We start from the raw sequence: 21857 nt of genomic DNA on the forward strand, positions 1-21857 counted from the left end.
TGCAGTTAAATAAACCAAGGACGTGCAATTTGGAGGCGGACTCTCTAGAGTTGATTTGGCCGGTTTCAAGGGAATTGCAGGCAGCTCTCGTCTGTGCTTCATCGTATTCTCATCAGTTGAACAGACGAAGATCCTACTGGGAAAAAGGCTTAGGAACCCCATGAGCTCTCAGTTAGCACACGTCTGCCGTTTTCCTTCAAACCCATTTCCCTAAAAAGAACGATCACTAATGTACTGCAACTGAGTACATTTGGCCGTCAGCATGGCTACGTGGTTAATGTAGCTCATAAATGGCAAACCTCCAGTGTGAAATCTCTTCCCAGCCACTCAAGGATGACAGGCCATTTCATTGCAGCAGCCTCAACTCTGACAGAATAATTAAACAAACAGAGAAGGGGATGTAGTCTCTCCAACACCCTTCATATCAACTTTCGATTGCACTACTACTTCACCCACAAACACGTAATAATATTTTGATCAGTCATCAATACAGCGCTTGCTGGTAATTGGTCATGTTCAGATTTGTCTTTGAGAACTCAGATCACTGTTTTCATCCACTAGACACATGCCCTTGTCAGCTGAGACACAATCAACTAAAAACAGCACTTGACCCATTTGTCTGCTTCATTTACCCTGACTGCTCCCAACAACTCACCTGGGACAGCATCTATCCTTGCCTGCCATTGCTAATCGACCCTTTGTTTTTCCCTTTTAATGGTTCAGCTGTAACACGGTAGAAAGGGTTTGCTCTCAAGTCAGACAGTTTATTACACTAAGGCTCATGGGAAATGTGTATAGTCACCTGCAAAAACATGGCACTATAATTGTCAAGTTAAACTGCACAATACATGTGACATTTTTCAACAATTTTATGAAAAGAGCAGTGGAAACATTTAAGGAGCTGAAAACGAACAGATAAAGCATGGTTGGATAGTCGAAAATCTGCATTTATTATTAAGAGACCCAAACAGTGTTCTCCTCTGCAGTAATATATCAGAGTAAGCACATAGTATATTAACAGATTTGATTGGTTAAGAAGAGACATTGTATTGTAAACTATAAAAGATGCAGAGGTTTAGGAGGAACCACTCACTGAGACATGAGCGTTTGGCGGCTGCACTGGCTCCTCCAGAACACAAGTTTCCTCCTCGATGAACAAGTTCCAACTCCAGGTTGGTCCTGAGGAGACGGAGACATTCATATTATTACAGAAACACTTGAAACGGTTCAACAGGTGCAGATTTAAAACAGACAGACACACAAAACCTACAATTGTCAAACATAACCCTTGACCTAAAAGCAAATTGTGCACACAAAAATATAACAGTGGATACTGGCACTAGTAAGGCAAGGCAAGGCAAGTTTATTTATATAGCACCTTTCAAAACAAGGCAATTCAAGGTGCTTTACAAAAATGAAAGACATTCAGACAAAGGCATTTAAAAACAGTCATTAAAAAGAATAAAAGAAACATTAAAAGAAAGTAAGTATAAATATCCTAAATATTTAAAGGTCCCATGTCATGCTTTTCCGGTTATTACCCGTCCCCTGTGTGTTATGTAGCTTTTTCTGCATGTAAACGGTCAGCAAAGTCACAAACCCTCAAAGTACACCCTGTAGTGAGTAAAACTCTAACACAGAAAAGACCTGTCTATGCTGCCCCAGAACGCCTCGTTGGAGATTTTTCTCTTTCCATTTTTTTCTTCCCGAGTAAAGTGACGTAAACGGGCATAGTGACGTAACGGGGGAGCTCCTCACACACACACACTCAGCCTTATATTTTCTCAGCTGCGGCTCCGTGGATTTCTCAGCCTGAACTCAGGTGACCAAACTAACCAAAAAGTAATGACTTGCTGGCAACCACTTTTTAAAAGTTAGTGTTGAGCCCTGATACAGTACAGTCCATTATCAGTTAAGTTAAGGTTTAAAATAAACCCTACCATACAAAGATACACTTAAAAATGTGTTGTCCTATATACCATCTCCATAATCCAAAACATTGTTTTACATGGGATATGTTAATGGCACAAACATTTTAAATCTTAGGTAAGGTATTCATTTAAAGATTCAGTCATTCATCAGAGAAAGAGCATGCTGGAGGTACTTTCATCATATTCAGCTTTGGTTACATATCCTGCCTCTTTTACCAGTTTGAAAGATGCTGCCTAGTCAAGCCATTTGCCATTTTCTGCGCGTGTTTTGCAGAAGCAATACCGTATCAAGTAAATGACAGCTTTCCAAGACTAATTTTACACAAGCTACACCATTAGCATAAAAGCTGTTCCAACCACAGTTCATGCATAATCTCCAACGTGCATTTCCCATGCATATCAAAACACTTCTCACTTGTGAATTTTTATTTCCCAATACTAAAACAGTGAAAAAATAAACTAGAAGCTCTAACAAAGTACATAGATGGTGCAAACAGATAGGTAATACTAAAATAAGAATGATCTGGGCTTGTTTTCATCTCGCCTATGGCCGTTTCTTTCTATGGGCCAGGGAGGTGGGGGCAAATCCTCGGGTTCCCTGGGAGAAAAAGCAATTTCACATAGATAATGCAGCCACGGTGAAGCTCCATCTGGCTTTTGCTGATAAGAGTGCCCCTGTGACAAAGGAATTTTCCACTCCTCAGGCAATTTGCGCTGTTCATTGAACTTCAGAGAGCCAACAGGCACCAAGACACACTCAGGGGATCTTGCTGTTCAGGGAGGAGGGCTGGGGGAACCTCAGTGTTGGGTGGGCAAAAGGTCCGGAGAGTTACACTTCAGGAAGGGCAGAGTTTTTGGGAAGGGAGTGGTGAGAAGTTAAAGACCCCAAGGTTAACTCAATGCCAGTTATTTTTGTTTGACCAGCTTGTCGAGGAGATACAAACACCTGGGGAAGTAGACTGAGGCTGTAACTGTTTACTTCAAGATTTGTTTTGTGGCCTTTGCCAGAGGGTGGGGGGGATAGTGACATGGCAAAAATCTGACTGGGACATCGCAGGTGCATCATCTCATCTAGGGATACATTTAGACTGCAGGCAATCCAAGCCAAGAGATCAAATTTGCAAAAATCTCAATTCATTTGTAACATTTTTGTTCAGACTTTCTAAAAATCAATCTGGATATGCCAAAAAAAGGATTTGGGCGGGTAGACTGAACAAGGTCTTAGACCACTAGCTCATCCCAAGATGCTCCACAACAATGCATTGTAAAGGAACGGTGTGAAGGACCACTTAAAAAGCCAGTGGTCCTAAAATTAAGTCAGAAAAGGTCAAATAAATCCATCAAACTATAAGTGAAGATCGAGCAAGAATCAATTCTGTTTTACTGTGGCCTAAACTGACAATGCAGCTGATTCTACACACCAATGGCCCTGTTCTTGCAACATTTCCAGGACCAATGCAGTAGTATAATGAAAACATTAATAATACATAAATAAACCTTCACAGCTCCCTGAACAAGTTTGAAAAATGCAAGCAATCCATATATGTGGTGCAAGTGTTATGCAAAAACTGCAGTATTGAATTACAGTTCCTTTCTGGAGCTAAATGTTAACAAAGTAAAACTTTAACACAGAGAGAGAGCACTACTGTCTTTTTGCATGGACAATCACTGTTACTCAAGCTGAGGAGCTGGCATTAGGAGGAAAGTGACATCCCCATTGTCTCAACAGTCAGTGGTGTGTAATGCGTGTAAAGATGTGTGAGTTGGTGCAGAAAGAGGACCTCCACATTTGAGGACTGCAGACACAGAGGTCAGTAGACACAAAGAAAGAGAGATAACGCAAAATGACCGACTCACGGCTCATAACTTATTAGTTAGGATTGATAGAAAAGGGATGGGATAAAACAAAGGAGTATTTTAGATTAAGAAAATAGCTTTTAATGCCGTCTTTTTGTTTAAAAGGGCGATATTCAGCCCATCTTCACTGCCTTGTGGGACAGACTAAGGACCAAAATCATATGTATATATTCGTACCGATATCATTCCCAACATATTGTAAATCATATTGCCTTCGCCATAAAAGTCCAATGTAATCGCAATTTAGATTTTTTTTCAAATCATTTAACCCTCATACAGAAATGTCCTTCTGCTTTCAGGAACAATATTTCTTTTTTTATTACATAACAAGTGTTAAGAAGGTTCTATGAGCTGAGCCCAACTAAACTGAGTGTGGCTCTGTCCTTACCGTGCCACGGAGTACATGAAGAGGAAGTCATTATCAGGGGAGCCGGGGTTCTTGCCGTAGTCCATGTATTTCCTCTGAGTGGTATTCTTCACGTCTTTTATAACCAGCTCCATCTCTTTAGTCAAGTTGGATTCCGTCTAAAAGAAAGAAAATATTTCTTGAGTGAATTTTTGGAAGCTAACAAGAATAACTGGAAGCTAAGAATAACGTGTGAGCATTAAGTTAAGAATGCATTCAACAATAGTTGGACTGTCCAAAGATGTGTCATTTGTAATAAGCATGGCAAACATGGAAAGACATTGGCATTGTCCTTCAAATGTTCTGTGTAAAATACAGGATGTTTTTAGTAAAACACTCCTGGATTTATTGTTAAACTCACAGGGAAAGGTGCGAGTCTCTCCTGAAGATCTTCCACCTCCTTCACCAGCACCAGCGTCTTCTTGTTAGAGGATGAGTGCCAGGCTCCAGCATCCGTGCCCCGCCCGGGGCGACAGGGAAGGACACTATTGGCAAACTGTCGACACAGTGGGCACGTGAATTCCCCCTTGTCCACAGAGAAGCCCTGCAGGACCTGGTCATTCTGAAAAGACACGTGAAAGTTAGAATATGACCTATTCAATCTCAACTCAAAACTTGAAAGAGGCGCCTATCACTGGAATTTAATAAGTTAAACATTATACGCAGCGTTTCACAATTTCTGACTCCAAATCTTTAGCTCATACTGAATCTACACAAAGTTAATGTCAACGACTAGTGGATCTATGGCTCTAGTGATCTAGGGTAATGATTTTCAAAAATTCATGATTGAGTCTAAGTAGTTTTTTAAAATAACAAGGACTAGTTCTCGTCTATTTACTCGCCAGAGCTAAAATTACTCCATTGTTCTGTTACATTTTTTTATTTATAATTTTTTGTAGTATTCAATTTCGTACAATTATAAAAGAAAAGTTAAGAAATCTCTCTTATTTAAGTAGCTTTTACTCAAAACAGACCATATATTAGGGCTGAACGATTAATCGATTTTAAATCGAAATTTGAAATGATGCGATTATCAGATCGCAAAGCCTGCGATTTTCTTTTAAAACATTTTTTTTTCTTTTTTCTTCTTGTGTGTCAGTCATCCACACCAATCAGAAGTGCTGTGCTCCACATGTACCAGCCATTGTTAACCAATCAGAAGTGGCCCATGATAGAAGGTGATGGACAGATTGATCCAATCACCTGCCAAGTATTTTTGAAAGTGCCTGCCCTTTCCAAATGGCTTCCAATGGAGCTTTCCTAGATGGTTTGATGAAACAAACCATCTGAGTCAGGTTAGTAATGCTCCATCACATGTATCTATTACAGGGTGAATCTTAAACTGAAGCTTGACTTTAAAGCAACCCAACGGAAGTTTCATGTAAGTTTAGTTCTTTCACTCGTAGCTCGGGCTGCGGGGGTGCTAGAGACGGGAGCATGTTGATGCAACCTTCCTAGCCGGAGATATGGCCGCATTTTACAATCAACTTCCGTTGGGTCGCTTAAAAAAAAATATCACAATTACATTTTTTCCTAAGATCGTGCAGCCCTACCATATATCACTGGACTAATGCTTGAATTGTGAATCAATTGTCATAATTGTAATTGATTATTTTCCGTCAAAAATAACTGATAAGGTCAGGATCTCTCTTACCCTCAGAGACTCCATGTATGACTTGTGGCAGTCGATATGCAGAGTGTGACCACAGGTCTGAACGTAGACGCCTCCGTCCCAGCCTATCGACACGGACTGCAGACAAGAGCTCTGCAGAGTTCACAAGAGAGACATCACATCCATTAAAGCATGCAAATCTGCCTTCAGACAGTCAACCTCCTGGACCTTATGTTCATATTGTGGTGCTAATAAATAAATAAATAAAATGTTTAAAGTTTTAATTAAGAAGCTACAATAAACCCCTTTTGATGACATATAACTTCAGCAACTTTTATTGGTCAATTAAACTGCATGGTTGAATCAACAGCTTTTTATTCGATTTTATCAAATTCAATGTAATCATTCTTTTTTGGAGTTGTTGCAAGCTGATCAATACACAACGTTGGCATGAGAAGCAAATTAAACTAGCTTGGTAAAGTATTTTTCAATCAGACTTTCTAATGATGACTTTGCATTTTTCTGCCAACCGGTACAGTATATGCATTTCTATAATGCTGTTTGTCACACATTGATATCTTTATAGTGATGTGATATCACAGCAATTAGCTGGCCTATACTTTGCCTATAAAAAACATTTCCTCATGTAGTCTTTAACCATCTATCAATGTACAGTCTCTTAAAGGTGTTTCAGCAGATGCTTCAATGGCACAAAGTTCAAACAGACAGAAGAAACAGCTTGAGCTGCAATTTAAAACACTGAAATGCACTAATAGTGCTCTCAGCCTTTTTCCCTCTCCTGTGTAAAGCTGACCATATTTTCAGAAACACCTACATCTTTGAAGAATCGTTGCATGAGCGTGAGCATGACATCATGAGACACTCCACACGTGTCTGCAGCGTAGATATGCTCTTCGTCACTCGTCGGCAGCTTCTTCGCCTCTTGGTTTTTGCAGCGGTGTCCGAGCACTGAAAGCCAATCACAGAGGTCGGTTTAAAATATGAAGATAAATGTGTTTAACAGAAAGATGTGGAATTGTGGGCAGAGTTAATGCAGTATTAGGGCAACAACTGATCACTGATAAATTACACATTTGATTTATTTGGTGACGAGTCAGAAAGTGTTTTCCTTGATTAAAAAAAACTTAAAACGCTTAATATATTGTCAATTAAGATATACATTTTTCATTGACTACCCTATAAAGTTTTACTTAAGCAAATGTGTCTTCTTGTTTATGACTGATAAAACAGACACAACCTGGCATTTAACAACAATGAAATCAAAATATAATAACGTAAAGCTTTAAATGATAAAGGTGTCTTGTCGCCAAAAAATAGGACAGTGTTTTCGTATTCCATTATGGTTCTGTGGGTACCACTGTTGGTGACTGTTGGTCGATTTGACAAGATGTTTTTTAGGTTGAGGTCAGTCTTCTGAACCGTTTTACAGGGTGACTAATTAATAATCAAACATGCCATTTATGTGGAGGACAGTGAGTGATCCCCCTCTGTCCGCATGAATGGAAAATACATGACCTCTTACAATGAAATGCTCAATGACCAAGTGAGCAGGGATCAACATGAATGATGAATGAGCCAATTAAAACAGTCAGACCCACCCCCAACAATTCTGATTTCCTATTCAGTGACTCAAAGGGGCTACCGTTTTGGTTTAAAGGCAAGACTTCCAACAGAGAAATAGAAAAGTCATGTGTGATTGCTTAACTTGTACTCAAAAACCAAGACGGGGAACGGAGGTGTAGGTTATTCTTTGTAGTATCTGAGAATGGAAGAGGAGGATGCTGGGACATGCAGTACCTGAGGATGCTTGGAGGAGAACTACAAGACCGGTGGGTCTGTCCTCGGTGGAGGGTCCGCTCTGGCCACAGATCACGCAGTCATAAAGAACCTCGGACTCCATCACTTCAGACGCTCCTAAGTCCATGGCCGCCTCCGTTTCAGGGGATTCTAGCACAGAAAAAGATTTATATTTATACAGGTCTAAAAACATGTATCAAACAACACAATATGGTTCAAGAACTCTTCAGTAATTCAAATAACTAGGTTGACAGAACCAGTACATTTTACTACAAGATATACATGACAGAAAAGTGAAAATCTTAGAAAATAAGTTTTCAAAAACGTTCAAATGTATATCATACACATGGGATACACTACAACAGCTAAGGTCAATAATAACTGGAAACCTGGAAACTAGGGCTGCTCGATTATGGCAAAAAATCATAATCTCCATTATTTGGGTCAATAATTGATATCACGATTATTAAAAACGATTATCCATTTACTTGGTTGAACAGTATGTTTTTAATAGTTGATTACCCTGAACTTTAAGTATAATTCAACTGAAAAACCAATACAAAATAAAATAATCGTTTTATTTCGATTGTGTTGTTTTCATAATAATAGCAAGCCAAGATTAATTGAGCAGCCCTACTGGAAATACTATTTTGAGAGAATAAGAGAAGAAATCATTCAGGTTCAGAGATCTGTATTACTGTACATTCCCCTCTGTGTGGGTAAAGCATCCAATCAAAAACTCTTACAGGTAATAAAAAGCATCACTATAGATCAGAGACTAAGGTAACACACCATGATGCTGGGGGGGGGGGGGTAACTGAGTACAAACCCTGCTTCTCCTCAGACAAACACTCAGTAACACAACACCGCTCCTTACTAATTAACCCTGGAAATAACCAATTCTGAAAACATACTTTCTTGATTGTTTTGTCATGGGAGAAACAATGGAGAATGCGATATTTACCAATACTGGAAACAAATGTTAATTCACTCTGCCACCCCTATCTGCGCATGATAATCACAGCACCAGAAATTAATTACTGATATGAAATTAGTTTTAAATGTTAAGAACTGTGTTCAATTTGAGCAGTAAATATTGTGGACAAATGTCAAGCTGTGTTGGAAATTGATTTATTGCCTTTTGGAAGAATACGTTTTCAAGAGAGGTCACTGTGTTCCTGGGGAAATGAAAGATTCATTAGATGTCAACACCACGGCTTGAGCCCCAGGCCCCCCCGGTACATAACAACCAACCAACACACACAAAACTGAAAGGTAAGATGAGACGAAACACGCACAAACACACAAAGTGTGTGTGTTTTATGCTTCATACAACATACTATTCTGAACCTTACAGTTTTGAATAGGTCTTTATTGTTAGCATGTTTTTATATTAGATTATTGAGGATACTATTAATCTCCTTGCAGATATGTTTGATAAATGTGTTTGATACATATTTTTATGATATCTGCCTAGACACGTGAATTTGATGTTTGGCACACTGAAATATTTTACATCTCTTTTTGGAAAGAGCTCTGAAAACTCATACTTACTTTGATAATTATAAGTAACTGGGACACTGGCTTGAGAGCGACATATTGTTGTTGAAAATGTCAAGTTAATTTCATTGCTTTTAGTAACAAAATATATACAATTAACAAAATGTTATCAAGAAGGAGGCAACAATCTCATAGAAAAATCTTAAAAGCTAGGCAAAAAAAATAAAAACTATTATTCAAAGGAGGCAATGTATTTTATTTTTGTCATTTCATTGAATTGACCACTAAATATCTGCACCTTTATATATAATAATAATAAAGGAAAGGAGAATTAATAACAAAAAACAGATACAGGCTACCAGTTTGCATCTCTTGGATTAAATTCCCAATTTTAGATTTATATATTTCTTTATTTTCTCTTCCAAACTAAAATAAAATCCTACGAAAATTCCAATATTTTTTTAGTGACCTTTTATTTATCATGTGACAAAATGTGGTTTTAATGCCGACGATAAGACCGAACAGCAACCCAGCCGCCTGTGACATGGTACTACCTGGACCTGGGTTAGGGAAATGTGTCATTGATGTCTTCTTTCCATCCCATTCAAATCTTACTTAGCCGTGATTTGAAGTACAGCAACTAAAGTGAATGCTCAGCTGAAGAGGTCATCAGAATGGTCCCGTCTGATCACAGCACTCATTATTCATTCACTAACCATGCTGTGTCAAGGTGGGCCCTGGAAGTCCAGTCCACTATTAGTGCTTTGATCCTATGTGCCCTCAGCCCTCAGCCCTCAGCCAGCGGCCCCCCCACACTCCCACAGGAGCGCTCTCCTCTCAATTTCTCCTAACAGGCCTGCAGAGACCACGAGCAAAGACTCTGCCCACTCTCACCTTGCCTCAGTGGAAAGGTTTGAACAATGATAAGTTTTTTTTAGCCAACAGCGCTTTTCTTCAAGGGCTACTGTAGCAGGATGTCCTTCAGAGGAAAAGGGTTGCTGTGTATTTGGTGCTTTTATAAAAAGGTATTTTACACCAATGTCAAAACAAACCCAGCGTGATTAACACACTAGAGAGGCGCATGAACTGTACACACTACAGCAGTCTCACAGCAGTGTGTCCTTGCAGAAGGCATAAACATTGCTCGGTGAAAGTTGCAGATTTGTCTTTGTGATTGTGATCAGTTTAAAGAAATCCAAACAAGTCAGAGCATTTTTCCTGTATGGCAAAATGATAAAGTGTGGAGCCAGACCTTTCCCCAGCACCGACATAGCCCTTTGGAGAGGTATGGCTATATGAAACTGTGTTTCTGTAACTATGCCAGATAAAGGAGGCAAACAACTATTTGCAAACAGAATTAAGAAAAAAAGGTGAGCTGTCCGTTCTTACCGACATCCATGGCCGTTTCCATGAAGCTCTTCTGCCTGGAGGCAAATTCAGCAAGAAGCTTCTGCTGTCGCTCTCTGGCCCTTTGACGTCTGAAAGAAAGAAGAGGGAAATGATATTTGATGAATATGCAACAACATCCAAGTACTTAAATAACTGCAGATACCCAGTACTCAGCAGCGCTTCTCCTTTGTCAATAAAATAATGTCATTTTCGTTTCTTTCAACCCAGTGTTTAACTTGAGTTAAAAACTAACCGAATACTAATTGTGGGCACATATTAGAATATCATGAACTACTAAAAGAGGATATATAATCATTTTATACCAAGATTATATTAAACAAATTAGATTATTTCCATTAAATAAGAATCACTCAGCAAGGGAAAATAGGGATTTCATGCACCAACAACAAGCAGATAATAAGTTCCTGGCACCCACTTGCTCCATTTAAGAACATTTATCACTCCACAGATGCATTTCAGTAACATGGAAACAGGCATGTCTGTTGTGCAGGGCATGTTTCCCCTGATCCCCCACAGCATGAGCAACAGATACCTCCATGTATCCGGGGGTAACGGCACACAGCAGGTGTCCGACTTTAACAAAGCTGTGATGTGAGAGTTGAAAAGGTTGATTATTGAACTAATACGATGGGTTGAGCCCATTTTGAAAGGGCCCCGCTCTGCAGACTGTAAATTAAGTCCCTAATAAGAGGACATAAACAAATGCTGACAGGAGCGTCACAGCTCAATAATTTTCACTGATGGTTTCAGGGGCGCCGACAACCAGCATGAGGAATGGGCAGCCGCTTCTTACTTCTCGCTCCCACTGACCGCACTGCTGCCTGACGGTTGCCATGGAAACTGCACCAGTTTGTGTGAGATCTCCTACCTTTACCTCCGTCTGTGAGGTGAAGCCAACCCCAAAAGCAGGCAATTATGAAACGGTTATAGCCCATTCCATCATCATTAGAGGAGGGAAATGGGAGACACGGACTAGTGGGTGAATGTCTGGCGGAGAGTCAAAACCCACTGAGTTTCACCTGATTTTTGGAAATAGCCACTAGACACCATTTTTACGGTGGTGCATAATGAACTACAGTGTCATTGCCAACACAGAAAGGATACTTGTGTGTATTATTGTTCTTTCGAAATTCAAAAAAAAGTTTAAATCTTTTATCTGCTGCTATTTTGGCCACATAAGAGTCATTTTTGTATGTTGTAAAATATTAAAAAAAAATTGATTTTAATAATACAAATTATGTTGAAACTCCCTTTTGAGATCGCTGTGATACATATCAATGTGCAACAACGGCAAAACTATAAAGTGCTGCAAATGCATTATGGAGCAGTGCACATATACATCAGTAGTAGTAGTGGTGAGTATGTAATTGAACACATTTAAACTGTACATGATGATGTTACCTCTCTTCTTTATCCATGGTTTTCTTGTCAGAGGGATTGTTCTTCTTTGGTGGCACAGGAGGACACGTCTTTCCACAAATGTCCTGGATGCTCCGCTTGATCTGGCTGCTGCGCGCGGCTGCCTTTGTGAGGATGCGCTCGATGGCTGTAATGCCATCTCCGTGAGTGTGACGGCTCGTGTCCATATCATCCAGCCAGGACGGTGACAGATAGTTCTGCTTGGACGAGAGCTTCTGGTGAAGCTTGATGAGCAGGGACAGCATGCTCTCTCGGATCTCCAGAATCTCCGTCACCAGCTGAGGGGGGGTGCCTGGTGGGACCCAGCGTGTGGAGGAACTCTTGGGCCTGACGACCTGGGCGGCTTCAGTGTTGCTGCGGTTGATTATCTCCTGGAACTTCCTCCTCCGCTCCGCGACAAGGCTGAACACCTGAGCTTCACGCAGGTTCTAAGAAAACATAGAATACATATTGTTTTAACAATCTATTCACACAACAGTACATATTCATGTAATGACTAACAAGATCATGAGAACATTGTTTTTGTTTGGGGGATAAAACACTCAAATCTGGCAGCGTTAATAAACCATGCCCTAAGATTAAATCTATTTGGAGACACTTAGACAAATATGGTACATACATAAATAACAAAATGGGTCACAGCACACAACATTTCAAGTATCAGGTCCACATCATATCAGCAGAGTATGCAAACAGATAAAGAGAAAACTGTTGTGACAAACATCCCTTCATTCCACCTGCAGCTGGATGCTTTCAGAGATCTGTCTTTGGGCATAAACATCATCTCCTAATTTGCATCACTGGCAGTCTGAAGGACTTTGATGGATTGGAGGGGTGACTCTTTACCATAGTGAGACAAGCACAACATACATAGAAGTAAAATGTCCATTATAACATTTCAGCTGACGCTTCATGAATAACGTTGCAGATAGCACTCAGAACAACAACATTCCTGAGGAAAATTCAAATCATCCTGATGGGCACACAAGCCTTCTGAAAGATAGCCATGACCTAACCTGACAAAAAAGGACCTGAGCTGCACTGTTAAATAAACATACATAATATAGCCCAGTCAAGGCAACATCAATCATACTGACATGCGGTTAAAAAGCGTTTCCCCAAACCTGCATTTCACATGTAATTAGTTTCAGCAGTCAAGAGGGAGGGGAACTGCTGAAGCGCAGCAATATGCACACACCATAACACACCAAGGCAGACTTCATTTGAAAAGCACAAAACAAACGTGTGCAAAAAAAATAACCTTTCATATTTCGATAAAAAGTGGAGAAAAACAGCTGCCAGTGACTTTGAAGCCACCAGCCTTTTTACTTAAAAAATAAAAAAGGATGTTGATAGGTACCTCTCTCCAATTCCCTGAAAGACGCCGGGAGTTCTGTGGAGCAAGTACAGCAGAACGAACAACAACAATAACGGTAATGAGATGAAAGATGAAAGAGGAATATTGATGAACCAGACTTTAACTGTGTATGTGTAAGGTGTCCTTGAGTGTTTTAAAATGAGCCTATAACTAAAACGTATTATAGTTATTTTTATTATAACAAGTAAGATGTTAACTGTATGTCACTTCCTGTAGTTTTCACTCTGGCTCGCTCCCTGATGATGTGCTGGCTGGGTGGGTTACATGGAACCGATGACAGGGAATGGAATAAGTGCAGAAAGCATATGAGCAGCAGGTATAATGTTAAGACCCTATCGGCTGATAATTAAATAGCAAGGGGTGAAGCAAATTCTATCTTTTCAAAGCCTTTAAGAGCTGTTAGAGGCAGTCTCATAGTACACTTCCTTTTTAGATTCAGTCCCTTCATGCCATGTAAAATATGTGTTTATGAGTCTACAATGTTTATTACGCTGTTGGTAAAAGTTGTTCATATTTAATTGCAGCGGAGAGCCATCAGCATAAGCGCGGCTGTGCTTCGAGTGCCAATCCAAACGAAACCACGCCTGACGTCCATTATGCTGATTACTTGACTAAGAGGGACTAAATACACCAACAGAAAAACCAACGGCATCATAAGTCTCAGAATATCAGAATCAGAATACCTTTATTCTGGCTTTATTCTTTAGTCTGGCATCCTCTAGACTTATCAAGTGTTAAAGTCTAACCTTCGCAGCCACACATTATTACAATACTTCCGTACTGGGTCTTGAGCATTTAGGTGTTCAGCTTTCATCCCCAGCAACTCGTTTGATTTACTTTCCTGGTATTGGCAGGAAGGATGCAGTCACTAACAACCTGGGAGTCAGTATAGTCACTACAAGTTTCACTTCCATTTGAGTATTATACTGCAATCAATATCACTGTAGTGCAGAGAGAGCCCCCTGTTACCTGGCCATATGAAGAAGCTTCAGTGCTGGTGCTGGGAGGGGCCTCTCTCTTCACTTCAGGAGCCGTCTCAGGAACCCGGACCCTGACAAAGTTGATGACGTGGTGCAGGTTGGAGAGGAGGTTTGTGCCAGGGAACCAGCTGTCATGGCAGTGCTCCTCAATGCAAGGCTCCTGCAAGCATAAGATCCTGTTAGGCACTAGAAGTCTGGAAAGTGAGGAGGGGGTTTTATCTCAAACAGCCCTGTCTTACCTCTTCCTGCTTGTTGTCTTGAACCTGGTTGTCCAAGCCCAGCTCGATCAGGTACATCACCATGCACAGCACATGCTCAGACATGTTCTGATGGTCCATCCAGACCTAGAACATATCAAACTATTAGTTTTTCCTGAAGAACAGACACACTTTATTTCCAGGTTTATTATAGTAAACTAAAACTGTGCAATGCCACAATCTCTTCACAGGATTGAAATATTGTAGTAGATCTAATGCTGTTTAACCAAGCTGTTCAGCTCAGGTTTAATGTTGACCAACTAGGGTGGGGATAACATGTCAGCTGCAGATGCCAACTCAAAGCATCATGGCCATTTCTACACAGATCTCTAAGCGTATATTTCTTATGTATATGAAGAAACAAACTTGAGACTTTGTACATGGCCCAAAAAAGGAAACTAAAACAAAATATATGAAAATTAAATAAAAGAAGAAGCAAAATCACTGTAAAGATGTTACTAAACCTAAAATATAAATGCCCTGTATATTTAAAACTAGTATTACTGTTGCATCTATATTATACCTCATCTACACTAGCAGCTGCGCCTTCTATACTTGGACAGTCCTGTATTCTAAAAATATCTTGTAAGGTGTCAACATCTATTCAAATCATATTACATGTGCATCAATTAAATATGGCAAGCAGAAATACTTTTGATTTAGCACAAGGGGTAAATTGAGATAGAAGGGCTGGACTGTATTATAGCAGTAGTCGTCAAAAGGCTCACCTTGTAGAGGAGAGTGAATATCACAATATGCAGCGTCTTGCAGTGCAACAGCTTGGTAAGGCCTTTGTAACACGGATGCAGGGGAGTCCTCTCCTTGTAAGGTGGCCATGGGTTGCCAGTGTGAAGGCCAGACTGTTTTAAACTGTGTAACAGAATAAATAAACAAGTAAGTAATAAATCAACATCAGTAATACACAAAACCTAGGGCTCACCGCACCCATACAGGAGTAAGCTAGCTTTTCACAACATAAAAAGGTTGAATTTCGCACATAAAGAGAGATCATGAAAGAAATAAGAGTCTGATGAAGTGACACCGAACATTTGTTCCGGATAATTCACTGCATAAAAAAGGGGTTTTAGTCTATGCAACAGAGCAGCCAACAGGCAGCACGGGCGCTCACTCTATTAGTGATGATGGGATCATTGTTATATAAAACCAGGGCCAGCCTGACAGGCAATCCATCATATTCAACCCGTGTGAATGAGCCACATGAGGCTGCTATCACACTCTGAAGATGGCCACGGCAGCTTCAATATGCTTCAAGGAGAAATATGCCTTCGTTTCATTTGATTTAGAACAGCAAACCTGTCCTAGAAAAGCGTATAGTGCATGTAAAATTAGTGCTATCAGTGATCTGCCAGTACTATTTCAAAGAAGGCGTTAAATCCCATTATATAAGAGGTTATCTTCCCAACTGCTATTTCAAAATACAGATGCACTCAGTGAGTATAATTAGCATCTGTTCTTGTTCCAGCAACCGTAAAGAAAATGAACCCCAAGGTATCTCCTTCACCTCCATGGATGTGTTTGTCTTGGGAAACGTACGACCCACAATCAAACAAGAAAGATTTCCTCAATTCTATTACAATTTAGACTGAAATATTGATTTAGCTCGACAGCTATCTAATTGGAACCGAATCGAGCACCGGCTAGACCTGACCTTCCTTATCATGTCCCCTCATGGGCAGGTGAGAGAGTTGACCCTACCACACTGAGCAGAGTATGATGCAGGCTGGCTTTGTCAGGGATAGCTACACATGAATACTCCGTTTAAAATAATAGAATACTGTGAAGCTTAATAAAAGGACAATCGGTGAAAAGGGATAAGATAAAGGTTTTTAAACGAAAAATCCCTGTTTATCAAATATCTTAGGTATATAAACAAACCATTAACTTGGGGCAACCAAGTCAACAGTGTTTACTTACAATGCTGAGTATCTGTCCATTGCTGACTGGACCTCACGGCGATAGACCGTTCTGAGAACGACCATGATGGGGTCAAACTCCTTCTCCCACACCTCCGCTGTTTAAAAAAAAACAAGAGAAATGTTAAGGGACCTCTGGTAGAAAGTGACATTGATTCACTTTCTTCCTATTTTCCCCTTCTCTATGTTAGTGGTATAAGCCTGCCCCCAAGTGGTCTGCTGAGGACGTTTATAACAGATCTAATGCTCAATGCTTTCAGGGTGTTGAGGCCTCATATTCATTTGTTTTTTTACACATTTCGACCCGCAAATGAGCATATTAAGTGCTTGGTTCACCAGTTCACCTCCTGGGCCCTGCCGTGGTGCCCTTGAGCAAGGCACCGGACACCCCCCTTCCCACCTCACTCCCATTGCTCCCCGGGCGCTGTACAATAGCTGCCCACTGCTCCTAGTACTAGGATGGGTTAAATGCAGAGGCCACATTTCACTGTGTGTGCTGTGTGCTCTGCATGTGTGACCATTAAAGAGGGTTTCATCCCTCCGATTCTATTCTATTCTATTCTATTCTATGGTCTGAAATGCAATACATAACATGTATTCCCTCTAGGTTGGTTGTGAAATATATCTATCATCAGGGTTCCACATCTTATTTAACATCAAATTTAAGGACTTTTCAAAGACTTTACAGGCCCAATTCCCTCAAATCCACAGACCAACATGGCACAATGTGAGACTTGGATCAAGGTTAACTACTGTTACAACACTTATAAAATGAGAACTAGCATGCTTTACAGAAATCTACAGAAATCCTTAATGATATAAATGTAAGCACTTTCAAATGACCATGTCTATGTTTTGTCTATTTAAAAAAACGTTCAAGGCCTTGATTTATTTGCCCAAAAGCTCCAACTATGAAGCAACAGCCATTGCTTAATAATAATAATGGCACAAGGCAGCAATAGCCATTTAAAATGCATTTGCAGTTCTTCTCCCAATTTGGGACGCCCCATTCCCAAAACATTGCAATTCTTGTGACTGCTAACTCTAGTGCTGGCCAGTGGAGGGCAGCACTCAGAAATATTTACCACTATCTCCACACAGGAGGTTCAGGCTGTCCTGCAGATACAACCCGAACGTTGCAGATACCTCAAAATAATTACAGCATCATTTACCATAGTTTCCTTTCAGCAACAAGTCACATAACAAAATAGAAAATAGCGAAAGATAAAAAGGAAAAACTGTTCTTTTCTTTTTGCGGTTCTTTCCATAATGGGGTCAGACCCTGAAAACGTATGAAAATTAGGGATGCTCCGATCGCCAATTTTGGGGCCGATCGCCGGAATCAGCATCGGCCGATACCGATTGCCGATCCGATCGAGTGGGCGGGGCCTATGGGGATCTTCCATTTAAAGTGATGTTTAAAACTCAGTTAATGGGGCTCATTCACTGGCGCTTCCACAAACAACAACCAACATAATTATTACATTCAAATGAAGTACATTATTCAAGTTTACATTAACTTTGGATAATAACACGGGAGAAATGAGCGTAAGCACTCTCTTTTCCTCTCTCCCCCTCTCTCTCTCTCTCCTGACAGCCCGTCAGTATCTCATACAGCTCACTGATCCAGTAATGAGTGACCCGATATATTTATAACTAGTTTAGCTTGTTCCAGAGGTAGATAAAATAGCTAAGTGCGTTAGGTCTAACTCTTAGTGTGTGTTTTGCTCCGCTCACCGGTCCGTCACAGCGGGCGGAGCTGCAGGATTTCTGCTTCACACACACGTTGCATACCGCTATTTTATTGTCTTTTTCGGACACCTTAAAATACTGCCAGACTAGTGAAGCCATTTTTGGCGAGCTTGTTTTGCCGCGCACAGAGAAAAGTGTCATGTGTTTTACGTCATAATTTTACGTCATGCGGTCGGCTCTCGTGAGAGCACCGATCGATCGGCAGAGAGTGAGTATCGGCCGATATCGATCGGCGGCCGATATCGATCGGCGGCCGATCGATCGGCGCATCCCTAATGAAAAATAATACCAAAAGTACCCTTTAACCACAACAGCCATTTCAGTGACTTCCCCTAATGCACTTTACAAAAAGCTTATAAACAGGTTATGTGTTACAATGGACTGTTTGTGTCATGCCTCCACTCATCCAACAAACACCTTACCTTTTGGCGTGTACATGCCCTGCTGCATGGAGCCTCCGGGCTCGAACACCGGGGCTTTGAAGTCAGCCACAGCAGAGAGCATCTCCTCGAAACTACAACTCCCTGGGACAATGCCACTCTTTGGGTTGGGATTCTCAGGGATCTAGGAAAACACTCTTAAGGAAAAAGATCATCATGGGTGACTGAACATAGGTATTCTTTAACATATATCTGTAATGAAAAGATAATTGAAGGATACAAGGTCTAACAGTGCGCTGTGTGTACGGTCATTCATACACAACTGTGAAACCATCTCCGCCCGCAGAATCTCATCATCCGTCATCCCTGTTGGTGAGACACAGAAGTAAATGTTATGATAATCTGACTCAAATTGAAGCCACATATTAAAAATACCACTTAGCACAAATCAATAGAAATATTGCTAGTAATATGGCACAAGATTGATTTTATTTTATTGTAAGCGGTTTGTTATTTTTACAGCTCTACTGAATGCAATTGTTTATACAAATGAAGCTTGATGTCTCTCTGTAGACTGCGGGCATACTCGGTTGTACCACTTACCCAAATGAACGCGAAGGCTTGTCAATATGACGAGGAAGGTGAGCGCTCCTTCAAGCATCGGCCTCTCCTGCTCAGAGTCCAGCGCGGCGTTCTGATGCTGCGACGCCATGGTCAACAGGTCGACCACTTTGAACCTTCGTGACAGAAGACAGTGAAGATCATGCTTCTGAACCGAATTGCATTAGAGACAGATTAATGTTATATGAAGGCATGTGAAGGAGTTTACCTCTCAAAAACACTTGAGATGAAGTAGTCCGGATCTAGTCTTGATGCACAAACCTGTAAAACAATTTAAATTATGCTTTTTGTCAATACAGTTTATGACTGATACACATTTTCTATCAAAATCAATACAAACCTGGAGCAGATAGATGTCCGGGTCGATCATGGAGTTGCAGAAGTGGGACTGCACGTAGGTCATAGCCTGCCCCTTGATCTGCAGACCGTTCCTGACCCACATGTTGCTGTGGATCTCTGACAGGCTTGCCTACAGACATGCATAGCAAAAGATTGAGTTAACATATGGCTACAGACCTTGTAGAGGCATGCACATGAATATCAACCAGAAATCTGTACCTGGATTTGGAGTGGATGCACCATGATCTTCATCAGCATCTCTTGGTCAGGCAGGAGGCTGTCCAGATCCAGCCCTTGGCACTTTACAGCCTGAGAATGTTCAACCAAACAATTAACTTTAAAAAACACACATGCATATACTTGGGAGTCATGTCTAAAGGTTGAGTCTGTGACATACCTTACTGAGGAACATGGCATAGTAGCGGTGCAGTGGCAGATGAAATGTCACTTGATTTGGAGCAGGCTGTAAGAGATTTAACAGTCATGAGAAACAAGGAGAGGTTAAAAAAAATTGCTTTTTAACAAAGAGGTTTAGCTTTTAATTTCACCTCGTCATTGAAGCCAATGGCATCGAACCAGATCTGCAGGGTCTCCAAGCAGTAGCGCACCACCGTTTTAGTATATTCCTGGGTCTCCTGTCGACAGATAATGAATGTTAACCATTGAAATAGGGTTAAGAGAGTCAGTACATGCAGCACAGGATGCTTGAGAGGCATGTTCAATTGATCATTCTAGATAATTGGAAATGCACACAGGAGATGTGTTTGAAAGTGGTGGTCTGTGTGTAAAGACATACTTACTTTGACTTTGCAATGTGTTAAGAGACCCCACATTGGTTGTGCGCAGGCCTCGAGCTCGGCTGCAAACGCTGCATAGTATGTCTGAGACTCAAACTCCACATGTTCATTCAACTCGCGCTTATTCAGGTTCATACCTATCACAGCAGGAAAGGGTTTACAAGGTTAGACAGTATTGGCTTCATAATTCCCATATGAGCAAAATATATGTTTTGTTCACACACATATTAAAATGTCAGTATATATATATACACATTTCTATTTTAAGAAAACAAATGTGTATCCTGAAAGCCAAATAAGTCTCTATTAAAACACAAATATTTTAGGCAGTAGCAGTGCAGCAGACATGCGTGTATTTGTGACACTGTGCACATAAAGTCAGCAAGAGGATACTCCGCTGCAGGCCACTGTGAAAGGGTGACAGTTATTTTTAGGTTTGTGGAGAGTAGACATGACAAGTGAGCAGCTCACACCCCAATCCTAGTATAATGACAGTCTTACACACAACCACCCACTTCCTCTATGAGACATTATCATCAGTAGATGACAGGTGAGGTGTCACTAAGAACTGTTGGTAATACTAAACAATTTGGGAAAAAATATCTATTTGCAATTATTTTATCTGATATTGGAATTGCAAATATAAATAAATATAAAATGTACCTATCCAACTGTGACTTACCTTGAAAAAATGACACAAAGCTCATCCACAGCATCAACAATGAATGGTCCTCCAGGAACTTTTTGGCGACACTTTGGTGTGAGAGGATGTTAATAAAATCACTAACTAACGGCCAGTAGGTGTTGTTCTTCAACAGAGCCTCACTGCAGTTCACCACAACATGGCGGCTGTTCTCTTCGTCTAAAAGGAGTGGGAAAAAAGAGACAAGGAAACACGCAGGCATTAGTAAATGGAATTTTGCATCACTTGGTTTTTCATTTAGTCATTAAAAAAAAGAAAAGGAGTTAAATGTGAAGAAATACAATACACTCGCTAATTACTCAAACACCTCGCTGCCATTTAGGGTAACAAGTTTGTCTGCAGTATAAAAAGAAGGGCTTAACTGAAGTATTTGAAATTCAAGCTTAATTCACTCGGAGCCTGCAAACAAAAAGCCAGAGATAAAACATCTGTGCATGTTAAAAAATAAAAAGCAGCGCAACAGCTGCAGTTTGCTCCTTGGAATGCAGACCAGCATTTCATTCTCAAAAAATGTCACTTCAGTTACCCATTTTGTTCTACCAAAAATGAGGGTGCAGTGCAGAGTGAATGATGAACCATTAACACGATTATAATGAACTCCGGTTATGATGTCAGCCATGCGCATCCCATAACACGTGATCTTTTGAGTGATACAATTGGACATCTGAGTTGTGACATTGAAGCTTAGAACATGAATTTCAGTATGATAAAGCAACAGTTTCACAATGCATACTGCCAGACGGGTTTATGATCAGTCCGCAAT

General features: G+C 40.5%; 1 protein-coding gene across 1 annotated transcript in view; it reads right to left on the reverse strand.

Moving 5' to 3' along the window:
• ubr3 (ubiquitin protein ligase E3 component n-recognin 3) overlaps window positions 1-21857 on the reverse strand; it is a 38368-nt gene that overhangs the window by 12171 nt on the left and 4340 nt on the right. Inside the window, exons 9-30 of the mRNA XM_034128412.1 lie at window positions 21074-21253; window positions 20395-20528; window positions 20143-20229; window positions 19992-20057; window positions 19814-19903; window positions 19596-19724; window positions 19464-19516; window positions 19238-19371; window positions 18915-19000; window positions 18677-18818; window positions 16504-16600; window positions 15297-15438; window positions 14551-14655; window positions 14301-14471; window positions 11936-12381; window positions 10514-10602; window positions 7625-7774; window positions 6642-6775; window positions 5849-5959; window positions 4556-4756; window positions 4177-4313; window positions 1094-1179 (exon numbers count right to left, since the gene is read on the reverse strand). Coding sequence (XP_033984303.1) covers window positions 1094-1179; window positions 4177-4313; window positions 4556-4756; window positions 5849-5959; window positions 6642-6775; window positions 7625-7774; window positions 10514-10602; window positions 11936-12381; window positions 14301-14471; window positions 14551-14655; window positions 15297-15438; window positions 16504-16600; window positions 18677-18818; window positions 18915-19000; window positions 19238-19371; window positions 19464-19516; window positions 19596-19724; window positions 19814-19903; window positions 19992-20057; window positions 20143-20229; window positions 20395-20528; window positions 21074-21253 — 2970 coding nt within the window. The remainder of the gene's footprint in view (window positions 1-1093; window positions 1180-4176; window positions 4314-4555; window positions 4757-5848; window positions 5960-6641; window positions 6776-7624; window positions 7775-10513; window positions 10603-11935; window positions 12382-14300; window positions 14472-14550; window positions 14656-15296; window positions 15439-16503; window positions 16601-18676; window positions 18819-18914; window positions 19001-19237; window positions 19372-19463; window positions 19517-19595; window positions 19725-19813; window positions 19904-19991; window positions 20058-20142; window positions 20230-20394; window positions 20529-21073; window positions 21254-21857) is intronic.

This window comes from Trematomus bernacchii, unplaced genomic scaffold (genome assembly GCF_902827165.1).
Source record: "Trematomus bernacchii unplaced genomic scaffold, fTreBer1.1, whole genome shotgun sequence".
In the NCBI taxonomy this organism is placed as follows: domain Eukaryota; kingdom Metazoa; phylum Chordata; class Actinopteri; order Perciformes; family Nototheniidae; genus Trematomus; species Trematomus bernacchii.